The 17,661-nt window shown below is 42.6% G+C and overlaps 1 protein-coding gene across 5 annotated transcripts in view; it reads right to left on the bottom strand.

The window, feature by feature from the left end:
- Positions 1 to 17,661, bottom strand: part of PLEKHG7 (pleckstrin homology and RhoGEF domain containing G7) — a 181,960-nt gene that overhangs the window by 84,899 nt on the left and 79,400 nt on the right. For all 5 annotated transcript variants that reach the window (XM_088454488.1, XM_088454495.1, XM_088454480.1 and 2 more), the window contains one exon: positions 15,788 to 15,810. In XM_088454488.1, the coding sequence (XP_088310614.1) occupies positions 15,788 to 15,810 (23 nt within the window). The remainder of the gene's footprint in view (positions 1 to 15,787; positions 15,811 to 17,661) is intronic.

Below are 17,661 nucleotides of genomic sequence, written 5' to 3'. Positions count from 1 at the left end.
GATTTGCACTGCCTCACCCATATATTAATATTCAATCCTGTGAGAATGAGATGCCTTTTACCATAAGTAGATCTTAATCCAATTAGTCCCTATTGTCTCATCTCTTAAATTGCCTACACATGTAAAGATTTTCTGTCCAACCATCCAACTAGTTGATTGGTTGGAATGAAAATCTGGTAAGGCAGGGGTTCCCAACCACTGTCCTCAAAGCACACTAACACTCCAGGTTTTAAGGATAGCCATAATTGAGCACAGGTGATTTAATTAGTATCTCAGTTATTTTAATTTATCCATCTGTGCTCAACCATGGATATCACTAAAACCAGGACTGTTAATGTGCCTTGAGGACCGAGGTTGGCAATCACTGTGGTAAGGTATGGGAGTAACTGATGATCAGCAATTTGCACCTAAATGCTTTATTAGGGGCAAGTGTCCAGTTGGGATCTTATATGAAGAAACAAACATTTGCCCAGATGCCTTCATGCAACAAATTCAACGCTTTTAAACAGCACACAACCTCTTTACCACCAACTGGAGGGGGTAAGATTGACTAACTTTATTTGTTCAAACTGCCCTTTCAACATTGCAGAAACAGCTTCTACCAGTGGGGTAATAAACCCGGCAAGATGTTGACTAGAGCCTTATATGTGTAGAAGTCCTCCTCTTTCATCCACTTAATTAAAAGTGAGCAGGGGAAGTATTTTGAATCCACAGGATTATGGCACTGTATGGCGCTCCATCTGCTAAAATCAAAGTCAATGGCATTGTATCTGAATCAATTCCTGCTAGAAATAGTATTAGGCAGGGGTGCCCTTTGTCACCCAGTCTTTGTTCTTTGTATGGAGGTGTTGACAAGATTCATTAAAGGTAACCCTAACATTTCCTGTTGAACATAAATTGACATTGTTTGCAGATGACCTGCTAGCTAATATATAGTCCCCAGCCAAGTCCCTCCCACACCTAATGATTGAGTTCAGAAATTTAGCAAGTTCTCAAATTTTAGGGTGAACTCACTCTATGGCCTTGAATATTTACTCCCCTCCTCATATCATACACTCTCCTAATCAAAATCCTCAGTTCGGACTATAAGCGCTGGAGTTCTAAACAAGTCTCTTGACTTTGTAGAAAAGACGTAGTCAAAATGAATTCCCTTCAGAGGCTGCTCTATTTTTCAAAGCCTTCCAATACATGTTCTAAACCGTACAGATCTTAATACAGAACTTCATCCGGGCCAGAAAACACCCATGTGTTAGACATGTTTTTTTTAATTTGAGAAAAACTCAGGGCTGGCCTTCAGCTACTAAGTATTAAGACCTACTACCAAGCCATAATCCTGACCAGAGGACTAGGGCAAGGCACATCAAACAATGGGTCACCATAGAGGAAGATTGCTTTTGTGTGCCCTCTAAAATTGGACCCCTGGTTTCCCCATATTCGATCGCTCCCTCACTCTCATCCTACCATTACTCCCACTCTCATTTGCTGGAAATCATTATGGAAACTCCCCTATATATCCTCCACATTTGGTCCCCTTACTTTGTTTCTAGCCAACTCTCGTTTTCCCCCAGGAAGTAATGTCTTGCTTCTTACCTGTACTGCAATGGGGCTCTTTAGGGTCATCCAGTTGGTATCTTTGTTGGGGATCAGTCAGTTGTCTGAGATTCAAGAGAAATGGTCATAGGTTTAACTGTGTCACTTTCTCTCTAACGCCAACAGACTAAGCCTTGCCAGGAGTTTGAGGGACTATGCCCCCCTCCAAACACCAACAACATTTTTAGACTATACAGACTTTTGCTAGATAACCGTTCACCATCCCTCCCCCTTATACTGCAGCCTGGAAAACAGATTGGTGTAAGATTTTCCTTAAAAACTATCTCCAGCTCTACATGTATTATAGTCATGGAGACACAGTACAAAATCTTAACTCAGTGGTATAGACACCCCTCTCTGGTTTACCAATGGTTTCCCTCTTCCCCTTCCTATAGGAGTTTGGCATCATCAACAAATGTGTTACTGCACATTTGGTGGGATTGTCCCCTTATTGCTCCATACTGGAATGATGAGTTCTCCACCGCTAGTCTCATTCTGAGTGACAACATTCCAACAGACCAGGTTTCTGGTTACTGTCTTACTCGACAATCTCTGTTGGCATATATATATAAATTTATTTTTTTTAAATCACTCACATGCCACCTCAGCAATGCAGCACATGCCATTCTACTGGTGTTCTGGAAATCCCCCCGCAAACTCACGTAAAGACTGGTTCCATAGAATTGAATACTATATGTCCATGGAGGATATTCTCCTTTCCACGCATGATAAATTCTCAGATTTTAGTGGAGGTGACTGGAGATTAAACAAGCTGCCACATAAGAATTTCATGTCTACCCTACCCCAACATTGATTGGTGCCCATTCCCATTAAACAATATCCTCTCATAATATCCCATCTTTTGTTAGACCCATATGCCTCCCCCTTATCCCTATATTGGCCTAGCCATTTATGCAAACCCTCGCCGCCACAGTTTCTCCATTTCCAACCCCTCTCCTTTTTATTTTTATCTCTTTCTGTGGTTAGTTTTGGATACATTTGCTCTTCCTTTATGGTGTTCATTCTAGGGTGGGCCGGGAACAGGACGACTATTACCAAAGTGCATTCCTTTGGTTAGTGCACCCGAAAAGGGGCATGGTCACTAGAAAAGGGGTGTCCTTGAGACGGGCCTCATTTTCATCACTGTAGGGGGCATGCCCTGCAATCACGGAGATTGCTGGGCTGCCCCAAGCTCTCCCCACAGAGTGACAGTGAATAGATGCCATGCGCATGGCAACTATTCAATCACCAGTAATTGTTTCACCAAAACTCCACCCCCTCTCCCCGCTAATGGGAACACAACTTTATACTTTGTACTTGATTTCTTGTTTTATATTCTATACTTGCCTACTTTTCTCCCTTCTGTAGACAGCTAATTTATCAACCTTGATTGTCAGACCCCCTGTGAGAGGCTGAAAAAAGTGCGTCAGTCTCACTGCCTAGGGAGCAGATTGAGGCCTGCAGAGATCATTCCTTGTGTTTCTGAGTGCTGTGCTAAATGCGGTTTTGCAAATTGGACACTAGGTTCTTTCACCTTGATAGAATGGAATTGTAAGTTAGTTTTAGCCAAACTTAGTTTTATTTATTTTGTGCTCTCAAATAAAACTAATTGTGGATACTTGTACCTTGGCCCTGAACTTCACACACACACACAATTTACATATAAATTTCTATTTTCTTTTTGTTACCAAGAGCAAAACTTATCAAAAGGTACCCAATGCCGCTGCATACAACATTTTGTGAATTTGGCTGCGTGTGTCCTCATGGAAAACTGAATGGTGAACTACATTTTGTTAATCATTACACAGTACATAGAGGTATTTAGTAATATATATATATATGAATAGATTAGAGGGTGAATGCATACTGGGATAATGACAAGGTATTGAGAGATTACACAAATACACATTCCAAGCAGATTTAATTACTGCCTGACAAGTAAAATGAAATTTCCCGTTCACATTAATCTTACTTGATGAATTTGACTAGGTTTGAAATCAAAATGTATTCCATAACCTAGACAAAAACACATATGCTAGCCCCCATTTTCAGGTACCCCAAATTTGCTGGGACAAGTTATTTTGCTATTCTTCACCCCTTATGCAAATACACTATTAGCACCTATTGAGACCATTTAAGTACCCCAAATACCTTCAGCAGGGCTAATTAGGGGTAGCCATACTGATCCCCCATGTCAGTGCATCTTTTGGGGGGGGGGTATCAGGCTGATTTCCCCTAAACTGACAGCACTTTTTGCCTGCTTGAGGTTCGCCAGGTCCCATTCCCCCATCCCTTGGCATTGAATAGGGAGAAAAGCAGGCGCACGCGTGCGCGATACTTTTCCAGACCCAAAACCAGCGGTTTAGGCGGAAAGTTCACCAGGCGAAAAGTCCGGGACTTTTTGCCGTCAAGTGAATACACCCCATAAGGTCAGTTATATGGTGGTTGACAGGGCTGTGATTCATTTTGTCCACATATTTTTTTGATTGGCAGCCATTAGCACTGGTTTTGCCTATCACATTGAATAAAAATTATTTTATTTGGTACTTGACCACCAACCTGAGGCACCCCTTGGAGCCACTGCACCCAGTTTGGGAACCACTGCCCTACAAGATGAACCACCAATCTTTACGCTGTAAACTGAAAGGTAGATAAATCCAATTTTTGAGATCTATATTGTATGAAGATCATTAAGGACTATATATATATATATATATATTATGATCTGGACAATATACTTTTGAGAGAAATTTGTATATATATATATATATATATATATATATATATACACACACACACACATACATACATACATACATACATATACACACATATACACACACACTCCACTACATGTGTATTGGTTTATTCATACTTCAAGCCCAAGATCGGTAATGTCACAACAGCTCTACAGACTGCAGACTGGGCCTGTTAACCGGAATCCAATCCCATTAAGATGTTTGGACCTATTTATCAATAAGCAGTTATACTTTTGTTGTTGTTTTTAATCGCCGCATGAAGATAGATTTTTATTTTCTATTTTTGTTGTTGAGACATTGTGGGCTTACTGCACCACCCTGTCCTTTTTAGGTCTTCCAATGATGCCACCACTTAAGTGACAGGATGGGCATACTATGCCAACTTGTCTTTGGCCACTAGTTATAAACAGCAATTTTAGGTTTCCCTTGCAGTTAATACTCCACCAGACACTCAAACTGCAAGAGTCAATTATGCGATAATTGCAGTAAAGTAGTTGCTGCTACCCCCACCAGGCTCCGATCCCGGCACTTGGATCTGCTTACTTCTGGGTGTTCCATATCGATGTTGCAGCAGGTAACTAAGCATGGCTAGTTCCTCCTGACCACTTACTTAAAATCAGGACAGCAGGCAGAGTAGAATCCAGATATAAAGTTGAAAACAGGACAGCAGGGGAAACAGATTAGAGTGTTAGTGCTAATCTGTAGGTAACAGGCAATGGGCTTAGGTACAATGATGTGTAGTGCTCAGAATATACAGTATTATAGCAATGACATAGTAGTTACATACTGGCGATAATACAGAAGATGCTCTTTGTATTTAAAGGGCAGCAGTGCCCTATGCAATCTTGTACACAAGTTGGCAGAGGTTAATCCAGGCTTTTTCCTTGTAACCAATTAAGGTTTACTCTTTCAGCTGGCATGTGAATCAGCTGGGGGGATTTCCCACCTTGTAACATCCAAGGGGCGCTGTATCAAGCTTTGGACAGCGATAAAGTGGAGAAGTTGCCCAAAACAGACAATCAGAAGCTGATCGGCTGCCATGGGTAACTTCTCCATACCCACCCTTCCTCCATAGTGTCCACGCACTACCAGAGGGAAGAGGAAACAGTCTCCAGAGTGTGGATTGTCAGAACTCAAAACATACAAGAGGAAGAGAGAACACCTAATTTTCACAGTAATATAGTGCAGCTTCTGCAAACCCAAACTGTGGAGGTGTAAGGTACTAATAGTAAAGAGACTAATGATTATTATTATTTTTTAATAATCTTTTTATTGAAGCATTTCAATTCAGCAAGCAACATCATACAAAATGGTTTTAAAACAAATAAATATTTATAGTACATAATAATACTGTATTAACTGAAGGAAATACTTTAAAGGATCATGTACAAAAAATTGGAGTTATCAATCAGAAGCTCAAACTTGAAGGAATGAAATGAAAGAAAACAACAAAAACAGAAGTAAGACTGTTAGTCCAGTGAGAGTCAGTCGGCCAATGGTCTGCAGGAGTTTTTCTTGTTAAATTACAGGTAGATAGGGGGGTCCTGGGCCAAAACTCACAATTGATACCAAGTAGTTTGCTGTAGACTCCTGCAAACTTGGGTCTTGGTAATAGTTGGTAACTATCTATGTAGGGTACCCATACAGCAACGGAATGTGCTGTTCATGTTTCTTTATTACAAAATGTCTCCAGTCTCCACAAAATCAATTCGAAATAAGAAATAACTAAAGAGGTGTATTATATGTCCAACACTGATTTTATCCCCCCACAGCACTCACCGTTAATTTTTGACCCTCTTTAGCTATACATTGACTGCGATCAATCACTCATAGAATAGACTACTCAGGAGTAAAAGGGACATAATTAATGTTGTTGTGCATATTGTTTAATCAGATGCCATAAAAAAAGTTAAGTTTTAAATTAAATGCGCCACACCAAGACAACTGCTGTACTCTCTCTCTCTCTCTCTCTCTCTCTCTCTCTCTCTCTCTCTCTCTTTATCGTTAGATCTACACTAATAGAACAAACAGACACAATGTTCTTATAAGTTGGCGCAAAAACTACTTAACAGATTTTCGGGAAAACTGCATCATTTTATAGTGGAAACTCCTAGAAATAACCTGCACTTAGTTTCATCTCGATCAGTCAAATTAAAGCACAGCAACAACAAAACTTATCGAGATCATCAATGCAAGAGATAGATGTGACACCATGTATGTGGTCGATAAGTGGTAAGTAGAGAGGTGCTTAGGACCCACGTTCACTTGAATAGGATAGGCTACATATCAGTCTGTGCACAGGGAACACAGTAACATTGGGGTGACTGGTGGGTGAAGGCAGTGCTGCCGCCAGCCTGTATAGCACTGCTGGTCACGTGGGCCACACCCACAACAGGACCCCTAGGCAAAGCAATACAACTAGAAAACCTCAAATAAAAAATGTTGGGAAGAGATTTCATCGTGGGCGAAGAAGCGCTCAACAGCTAGTTATTGTATAAGTTGTCAGTGGTAGCACCCACTTTTGTCATAATAGATAAAATATATATACTAAAGATTTGAAAATATACACATTTATTAAGGCATTTAAGGGGTGCCCTCCAACACATACAGTTTAGTACACCATCAACTGGTGCAGAGGATAAACAAAGTCGATTTCGTCTTCAGAACTCAGGGCGGCAATCTCCCTGTTGCTGCTGAAGCCCACTCAGGTTTCCAGTATGGCAGCAAGCAGCCTTGGACTCCCAAGTGTTACTGCACAACATAGACTCATTAGAATGTAGGAGGTGCCATTGACACTCCAGTGGGGCTACATTCCAGCATGCCATAGGTGTATTTATAATGGGTGCTGGGTGTGAGGTGCACAAAGGCCCCTAGGTCAGTCTCTAGTGCGCATGCGCCATCTTCCCAAATGTCAGATGAGGGGGTCTACTGCACACGGGTCTCCTCGGGCATTAATGGTCATGCATATGCTGCATGGATGCATGCATGGGCATATTATCAGCTATGGGGCTGCTCCTGCAGTCCTGCTACTGACCTACCAGGGAAGGGACCCCCAGCAGCAACACAGGAGCACAGTATCCCACCTGGACCACCAGGAGGAGTACATTTAATTAAAATACATTTGTATTAAAAAGCACATTTATGATATACATATTTGGTCTCCCAGCGCTCAATGCCAGGTTCATCCCTTAACCAGCCAGCATTTGTTACAGTACCTAATCCTACACCATCATGTAATAGGCAGTATATACAACTTAAGTACACAGGCTTAGCATTAAAGATGTTAAAACCACATGGGTATTTTTGGGGTTGGTCATCATCCAACATCAAAATGTATAATAAATTATGCCATATGCACACTAATGATACCGTGTTTCATTTCAGAAGACTTTCACTTTCCTTGAAAGAGCATTAGTTTGTCTTCTTTTGAGGAAAATAAGCAATCTACCAAAAATATATATAGTTCTGTGTTTTGTAACCATCAGCAAGTTTTGCTTCAGCATTAATCCACCTTTCCAAAACAGCAAAAAACTTTGTTTCTACTTTCTAGATGCAGGTTTCCATAATAAATGCTGCACTTTATAATTAGAATTATTTTTTTTCTTTAATTTACCCGTTTGAATGAAACATACAATATGTAGAAATAACATGGAAGCACAAGGCATAACATTTTGAAAACTAGACAAACTACTGCAAATGAGGGGACTCCTGTGTTTATGGATACCAGAATGTGGGAGATCTTGGCATTAGAACACCACAATCAATACATTTTTTAACACTTTCTATAGCATAGGGTGTAAAGACCTGCAAAGGACTGCTAAGAGTGCATATTATTTGAAAGGGACTCCCGCGTTCAAATGCTTTCCCCGAGTGTGTAGATGTCAGAAAATCGTAAGCATTAAGTGCCCTCCTCCATCTGCCAGATCTACTTGTATTTCTATAGTGCAGGCTGATATTGACCTGTGATCACAAGTGGACATTAATGACTAACGATTAAAAGGGACCAAGTCATCTTCCAAATGTACGTGCCTCTGAGTTTACTAAAGCCAAGATGGGAGAGAGTTTCCCTTATCCAGGAGTTTATGATGATTTTTGCAGTTCAGGTGTATGCTCTGGTGATCAGAGAATACATTCTATGGGGTCACTTCATTTGAAAGAGATAAGGGCAGCCATGAGTGTGTGGATACATAATGGAGGAAATAGGGGAGAGCGCATTTAAAATGCACTATTTCCTGACTTTTAAAAAGTTCTGCAATGGCTTCTATGGGGGCTGCTATGAGGCTCCGGAATGCAAAGAATTCTGGAGCTCAGCCCCATTAGCGAACATAATTTTATGATGACAGTCATTGTAACCTATAGCCTACATATTGCATAAATTTACCAGAAGAGGTATGCTCTGGATCACTCCCCAGTAATAACCACTCGCACATGTATTCACTGATGACCATGCATACGCAGGAGGCCACCTGACCCTCAAAGTAAAGGGATCGCTGATGGGATCACTTTACTTTACAAATCACAGGGACATTAGATTTTAAATACATCCAGGTGGTATATAATTTCTTATTGCCGCAAATAGCAACGATAAGAGATTCTAATCAACATGCACCTATACATTGCACAGATTAGCAGTAAAAGTACAGGCTTAGAGTATATTTGGTGAAAAACCTCATTATTTCAAATTGTAGGACAAAAATGGCCAGTTCAGTGTTCATAGTACAGTGGAAAGACAACACAGCCCCCACGATGGACCATGTACTGCCAACTCAACATTTAAAAGTCTATACAAGAATTAATCAGAAGTCTTTTCTAAACTGATAATATCAGCAGTATAAGAAATCAGTCACAGGAAATGAAGGGGCAGGGCTGGCTCGAAGCACGTTCAACCAGTGTGGTCAAAAAGGGGTGCCACCCCATAGAGGGTGCACCCCTCTCAACCATTTTCCAATTTCAGTGGGACAGTCCCATTTTTCAGGCACTGCCCCTCTGTTCAAATCGTGGGCAGTTGGGGGGTTGGGCACCTCCACCGCCACAGCTGTGTGGAAGTGCTGGCCCCGGAGAAGAGGAATGGATGCCGCGTGCATGCGTGCGGCATCCATTCAGTGCAGGAAGAGGGCTGGGGGCAGCCCAGCTACTGACGTAGTGCTGGGCTTGCCACCCAGCCTGACTTTAACGGGAGGCGTGCCATATGGGCGCGCCCCCAAATATCACTTAGGGGTGTGGTCTATGGTAATTAGGCCACTCCCCCATTTTCTGTTGCGCACAGATAACGAACGCTTAAGTCCAGTCCTGCACAGGGCGAGGCTCCCCTGGAGCCTGCCCTGTGAAGGGGACAGTCGCAACACTTATAAAACAACAACATATTCTGTACACAATTGGAGACATACTGAAATAAAATTAACCTGAGTAATGACTGACAGAAGAGGGCCCGGTTTACAATTTATTGGGCATTAAATAAATGGAAGAGCAGCAGTTTCACAGATTCTCGCATTCAGTATTGGGATGCCACGGTAACCATAAAGACACAGATTGAGTGACAATTAGTGTTTTAGGTGCTCTCTAAGCCATGGCACCTTAGGTAGCTGCTTAGGTTTGACTAGTGGTAGTGCCGACTATGGGTGCTCATGCGGATTTAATTGTACAGGTAACATCCACAAGCCATTGCAAGGATTTTTTTAATCTAATATTTTTCTTACTGATAATCTTCTAAAAATGTACAGACAATGCAGTACTCTAATTGACACATTGCAAAGCTGCATTAAATAATTGCACAAACTAACCATTGTCCATGTGACATGATGGCTTTTAATATTCATATAGAAATGCAGTGGCCCATTCAATTTTACAGAACTTTTTATAAATACACGCTTAAACAGAAGTTGTAGGTGCTCCAGTCTGTGACAGAAACTTGAAGCAGTTGTGGCAGTATCACCAGACGTGGCACTGGTGAGCAGCAGATTCTGTGTGGGGCAGGGGCGATCCGCCGACACAGACTAGAAAAGCAATGTGGGAAGATGCCTAATTGCTGCCTTGTGGATAGAGCTCAGGTGTGGGCTGATGAGAAGGCAGACCAGTCAGGCTGCTGTGGGAAACAATCTATGTGGGATTGTGGCAGCCAGAGAGCCCAGTGAAGCTGAGCGAGCCATTGGGGGCCAGGAGGCCTGTGTCTGCATCTTGCAGGAGGCAAGGGGGGACCACAAACTCCCGGACTGTGTGACATTGGAGCAGTAAAGCTGCAGGCTGAGGAAGCCAGGGCCTATATCTGTATGATACAGGGAAGGCCACCAGGACTGTTATTGGCAGACTAGCTGCACCATTGATAGAGAGGGTTCAAGCAGTGAGCTAGTGCCCTAAGGAGAGGGCTAGGTTGTTTATTTTCTATTCTTGTTTCCTGACTATCATGCTGAAGTAAAGCACTATTTCCTTTATTTTACTTGAATGCCATGTGTGGACACTCATTAAGCAAATTAAAACATTGCACCAATCCACCCCCAAGCCATCACATTTGGTGAAGAATGCAGGCATAAAGATTCTATGCATACAGATTCTACGCAAAAAGATCTGCACAGAAAGTGGATTACAGCACCTAATGGATATATGGATGTTTACTGCACCTGCATAGTGGACTCTACAGTGCAATGCTCATCAGGCTAGTGAGTAAAGAGAAGTCTGTTGTTTAAACAAAAAAAAATTGTCTGCGAATGTGCACTATTGCTGCAAGTATATTGTCTGTGAAGAGAAGTTTGTACTTCCTTAGCATTGGAAGGATTAAAAGAAATTGTGTGGTTTATCCTGGTGAATTGCTCATGCTCGTTAAATCAATGTGTGGTACTAAGAGAGCAGAGGTTTATATTGAGACTGCTTGATACATGCTGGTAATTGTAGTGCCACACGAAGAAAAATGTTTTGCTGTGTTAAAAATACTTGAAGACAAAGTGTGATACAGTGAAAACAAAAACAAGTTGTTTCTGTGTATTTTTTGTACCTAGAATCATGGGAAACAAAAATAAATATTCTAAAAAATTTAATTCTCAATCTAGAGAGATGGAAAACCCGGGCTGGAGTTTACAGTCTGAATATAAAGATGTCGGTGTGTATGATCAGTGTATGGTAAAAGGTCCGTCCGATGAGGGCTATATCAGCCTGGAAGAATTTAACAATATGCGTAAAGTTTTGAATGAAGGTAATGCGTATTTTGCTGGGAAGGTTGATGACTTAATGGAACAATTAGCTGATGGGAGAAATGTTCAAGAACAAACTGAAAAGAAACTACGGAGTGAATTGTCCTCTTTGAAATGGCATTTGAGCAGCAAGAAATAAAAAAACATGAAGTTCTTAAAGAGACAGACCACAAATTGGCAGCTATGTCTGAACGCCTATAGGAAGCTAATATGTTCCAAAGTATAAGAATGATGTGCTCCTAGCCAAGAATGACGTATTAGAGCAGGATGTTGTGGAATTGCAGCAGAAGTGTGCGGTACTTCAGCAGGCAGTGGAAGAATTGAAAGAAGGTGTCCAGAGATATCAGAGTGATGCAGAGCGTGCACAAGTGAAAGTGACGGATCTGGCTCTGGTGTTAAAAGGAAAAGACTCTTTAATTGTGTCCACATAAGTAAAACTTAAAGATTGTGAATTGGAGAAAAGTTCTCTGGCTGAAGAGTTCTGTGAAGTAAAAGAGAAGTATCTCCAGATGCTGCAGACTCACGCTCAGTGGGAAAATGACAGTGAAGGAAGAGTGGATGAGTCCCTGCAGTGACTTCCAGCTTACACTGATAGCTGAGGGTGTGAAGTCCTCCCAAAGAGACACGAGTACAGAGGGCAAAACCGTGTCTGAAATGGTGATAAAGACTGACGTATACAGATTGTGATCGCATGACCTGTCAAGCAAAGGTACAGGATGTACAGAAGTCTATGGAGATAGTGATGGCTTCAAAGGATGAGACTCTCTTGTTGCCAAGTGTTCAGTGTGGTGAGAAGGTGACTCAATCACACAGTTTTGCAGGGCAAAGCAGAACCTTGGAGAAAGTTAATTCTGAGAGTCTCTTAAAGAATCATACTCATGTATGTGAAACAATGCATGCAAGCACGATGTAATTTGCAGTGCTGCTGGATTTGTCTATGAGGAAGTAGAGTGGTCTCACATGATAAAGCTTGAAGCAAGTAGTCCAGCTAAAGTGAATTGGAAAATAGAGACCTCTGTGGAGAGTGAACTTCAACCTGTGCTGGTGGACATGTTGAAATTGTTCATTATACTTTCAATTCTCAAAAATTGGGAACACAAGAAAATCCAAGAGATCTATGCCTTAATGAAGTGGCAGATAGCCATCAAAGCCGTGAGATAAATTATGTGGATCAATGGAGTAAATATTCAATTATCCTACGTGGACACGGGAGTCTGGAATCTGAGGGTGACTGTGCCAGTACGTTGTCAGTTGACATAAAGCCAAGGTCCAGAAGTTGTGATGCTGGTGACTCTCAGGATAATGTTAGCTCCTCTTCTTTCAAGGGGCCATCAGTGAAATATGCCAGTAGCCAATACAGGGCTTTAAGGCTGAAGGTTAAAGATGTGCCTTTAATAGGTTTAAGTGGCAAAGAGTAAAGATGAAATATGTCGCTTTGGGAAAAGTTACTTCAAGTTCTTAATGCCTGTTGCAGTACCCAAGGGTAAGCCTGCATAAAAAAGCAAGTACCACCATTGGTACCATAAAGTTAGAAAAAAAGTAAGGAGAAAAATTACCTCTGGGACTTGGAGGATGCGACCCCCAGAGATCACAAGAGTCTGTAGGACCGTGAATGCAGTGCATTTCCCTCATGAGGAGAGTGAAGGGGAATTCGCAATGAGAATGCCTCATCCCTTGTAGCTGAACCCAGGGGTTTCAAGCTGGGGAGGGGGATATGTGGCAATATCACCAAAGGTGGCACTGGTGAGCAGTAGATTTCGTGTGGGGCAGGGGAGATCCACCCACACAGACTAGAAAAGCATTGTGGGAAGATGCCTAATTGCTGCCTTGTGGATAGAGCTCAGGTGTGGGCTGATGAGAAGGCAGACCAGTCAGGCTGCTGTGGGAAACAATCTAAGTGGGATTGTGGCAGCCAGAGAGCCCAGTGAAGCTGAGCGAGCCATTGGGGGCCAGGAGGCCTGTGTCTGGACCTTGCAGGAGGCAAGGGGGGACCACAAACTCTCGGACTGTGTGACATTGGAGCTGTAAAGCTGCATGCTGAGGAAGCCAGGGCCTATATCTGTATGATACAGGGAAGGCCACCAGGACTGTTATTGGCAGACTAACTGCACCATTGATAGAGAGGGTTCAAGAAGTGAGCTAGTGCCCTAAAAGAGGGCTAGGTTGTTTATTTTCTATTCTTGTTTCCTGACTATCATGCTGAAGTAAAGCACCATTTTGTTTATTTTACTGGAATGCCGTGCGTGGACCCTCATTAGGCACCTAAACACTGCACCAATCCACCCTCTGCCGAGCTAATTAACCCCAAGCCATCACACAGTGCATACTTGCCTACTTTTGAAAAAGCATTTCAGGGAGATTGTGAAAGCAACACCTATGAGAGCGCGCTAAAGAGGGCGTGTACTGCTACATCTCAGAGGCGTGTCATAAAATTGCCTTACTTCCAAATGTAAACGAGCCCCAAAGCAGAGTGTAAGATTTATTGGTTGATGAAAACAAACTGATACTTTTCCGAAAATACATGTAGCCATAGGAATCACTGTGCCTTGTAACCAATGTAGGTAAATGATACTAATGATCCCATTTTAATGTATATATACACACCTTTGATTTATTTATTTTTTTATACATAACAGCTTCATAATGGGGGTAAGGTGCAATCAGGAAGATTACTAGACTATTCAGGGAGAGTGCTACTATTTCAGGGAGTCTCCCTGGCAATCAGGGAGAGTTGGCAAGTATGCATCAGTGTATAAATAAACAGGGGTGTCGTATATAAGATCGCCAATAAAAAAAAGGTGTACAGTCGATCATCTATCATAAATAAACTGATTCATTAAGCGAAAAGTAATATAATGGCTCAGTGCAAAAAACTTTTCCTTGTAATTTAACAAGAACCAAGTGTTGCAAAGTGTTATTTTTCATTTTGATCTATGTAAAGAAGAATATTTTAGTCACATGTATTCTAAGGGGTCAATCCAATTGCCCGCTTAGGGTGCGAGTTGCCATTGCCACAGTGTTAAAACGCCAGCAACGGCACCTGTACTCTTACCCCTCACGGCCCTCTCCAAGCTTGAATTCGCACAATTTTGCTCAGAGCCCTATGGGGCTATGAGCACTTTTGTACAAGTTCAGGCTATTATCGTGATGACTCGCATCAGCGACATCATCGCGGCTAATTGGATTGAGCCCTAAATGTGTCCAGTCCACTTGTCAGTTCTGTTTTCACTGAGTAAAGTCAGTTTTAACCTTCAGAAAGCAGATCTACAACAAAAACTATACAAGTAAAACTTCTCTTCTGGACCAAATACTGTAGGTGTATTTAAGACATCTCTTAACCTCAGTGTGGGTGCATGCAAACGTGGCTGTCTCTTTTGCAGCAGCCACTTTTCTATGCTAATGGCGCAACCGATTGTATATCTACTAAGACACCCACTCGCAGTGGCGCTAATACGTTTTGGTGTTGATGGTCGCAACACCGAAACTTGTACCAGGCCTACGGCAGGAGCAGTTCCTTCATCTGAACATGGTGTCCTGTCCTAGTGCTGCTGTGTCTTTAGACGCGTCCTCATCTGGCTAGCCACCCCCTTTACTTCCCAGAACATCTATTGAAATCCACAGCTCTTGCTTCCAAATTCATTCTGAGTCTCCATGCGGTAACCACCAGGATGCATGCACAGTACTTTCAACACCAACGGTCAACTGCATGTATCTTGGCATTGCATGCAGTTAGCGTGCATCTTGGCATTGTATGCAGTTAGCGTGCAGTTAACGTGCATCTCTGAATCAGGCCCAGTGTGTGCTGCCTTTTTGCTATCAACCAATAAACCACCCAACTCCAGTAACTAACAACAGATCGGTTCCAGAAGCACCACCAGTATTGGTATATTCATAATGGCTGTATCACAAAGCATGGATTATCAGTGTTTTCTTATTCAAGCATTAGAGTAGCCTTCACCATTTGCAAATACAAAAATAAAACAGTGTGCAAACATGGTTATTATATAAATACAAACAGTTTGCTAAACAAATACGGACTATACATTATGGCATGTCCTTTTCATTAGTATAGCAAAATACAAGATTTCAGTGTCATTTTGAAACAATCTCTACTTGAGAAAAATGCTGTTTGACAATACAATCTCACACCCAAATACTTATACACATGCTTCTTTGGTAGAAGTGCTACAGCAGGAAAAAACAAAGCAAAAAAAGAAACCACGAGTGAAAAACAGATGTAAAAGTTTCCTCACTTACCTTGACTGATGAAACTCCTTCAACTGCAAGACAAGACAAACATGAACCATTTACTCTCTGTTAAGCATATCGGATATGTTACTAAATAAATATGTAGCACTTGTCAGTCATTAAGTGCAACAGGACGTACATGCAAGACATTTAAATCTGGGTCAGAGCATAGAGCAGAGGTAGACAGCCCAGTTATTTGTTATTAAACAGCAGAATAGACACAGGTGAACATTTTTAATGTTTACCTAAGAACAAGGTCATAACTTTTGTAAGGACCGCCCCATGTACTGCCCAATAGTGAAAAAGAAAACACATACCACACTTACCTACTCTCCTGGAAGTTGCAGGAGACTCACAAATTTGCAGGCAGTCCTCTGGATGAGTAGGCGACCACCCCGCATCCTGCCCACTTCCTAGTGAAGTAGGTACTATGGGGATAATGATGCTGCAAATTGCAAATAATCAGGAAGGAGGTGGGGCTAATATGACGTGTTTCTATGAAACTCACATCATACTGGCCCAGCCCCGTCTCAATTGACCCGCAATTTGTGGCATTTCCCATGAGGTGGCAGGGCCTAGTGACATATAGCGCATACTTGCCTACTCTCCTGGTAGTTGCGGGAGGCTACCGAATATTCGGGTAGCCCCCTGCACAAGTGTTTTGTACTCCTGCATGCCTCCCACTTCCCAGTGAAGTGGGCAGGATGGGGAGATAAATGCAGTGAATCGCGGCTCCATATGGAGGGACGGGGGTAAACAATGTGAAACTGCTCCAAACGATATGGGAACCCGTCTCTGCCCCCAAAAGTGGCCAGCTATGTGTGCTCTCCGAGCATCTCCCAGTGAGCAGACAATAAATGTTAGTAAGTATGGTGTACTGCCCTGCCCCCACATCTAGTCAGCTGCATATCTTTTCTGGGCATCTCCTGGAGGAGACGGTGCAAAAGAAGGCAAGTACAGTATGATGTACACACAAGGGTGTAACAGCAGAGGGCCCCATCACCTTAGCTGTGGGTCCCAGAGCTAGGGGCAGAACTATGGGACACAATGGAGGTGCACCTCCTCCATTGCACACAATATATTCACCCCACTTAGGGCTGTAAATCTGTGCCAAATACATGGCACCTCTTCCGGTACCAGAGCAGCTACCATAACCATATACTAGTGGAGGGCTGTTTCAGACCATCAGATGCCACTTCCATCTATCTATAGCCTGTCCCCGCTCATTTATGTCGCTGCTCCTCAGCAGCTGCTCATGCCAGTGTGATTCTGGTGCACCCCTCACCCACAACTCCCCGTCCCACTCCTCCTTGGTGGCAGCTCTAGCTGCAGACCTGTGCGGTGGGCCCGAGCATAAGCATGGCTGCAGATCTTCCAGGAGCTGGATGTCAACAAGGGTGCACCAGACGGAGCTGTGGGTAAAAGGGAATGGGAGACGGCGTCCTGGGGCACCAGCGGCTGAGTCTGGGGGTAGATCTGTTGTGGAGCAACTTCCTGGCATGTGAAGCAGTCGGCAGTAAACTGGGCATTTTGTGATTTGTAGTTCCATCACAGTAGCAGTCTTACAGCATCTTAACTCAAACGCAGTCCTCAAAGCCCACACATCAGGTGGTTTTCCCCTCTATCTGGGGTATCAGCTCCCCAACCACATTAGATGTCGGAGTCTCATGCTAATTGCACTATACAGGTCACTATCTTATCTGTGACTAACACATAGCTGTATATACCCATTCTATATTAGTGTTTTTGTGCTTATGTATAGATAGATATGCACCATATTTATTTTCTCTTTTTTTTTTAGGGGGGCACCAGATTATAACTTGCCTCCAGGCATCTGGGATGATTCTACGCCACTGCCTGGAGCAACTGCAATCCCTGCTACT

This window comes from Taudactylus pleione, unplaced genomic scaffold (assembly GCF_031769625.1).
Source record: "Taudactylus pleione unplaced genomic scaffold, aTauple2 ptg000040l, whole genome shotgun sequence".
NCBI classification, from domain to species: Eukaryota; Metazoa; Chordata; class Amphibia; order Anura; family Myobatrachidae; genus Taudactylus; species Taudactylus pleione.
This window is presented reverse-complemented; position numbering and strand designations above follow the sequence as displayed.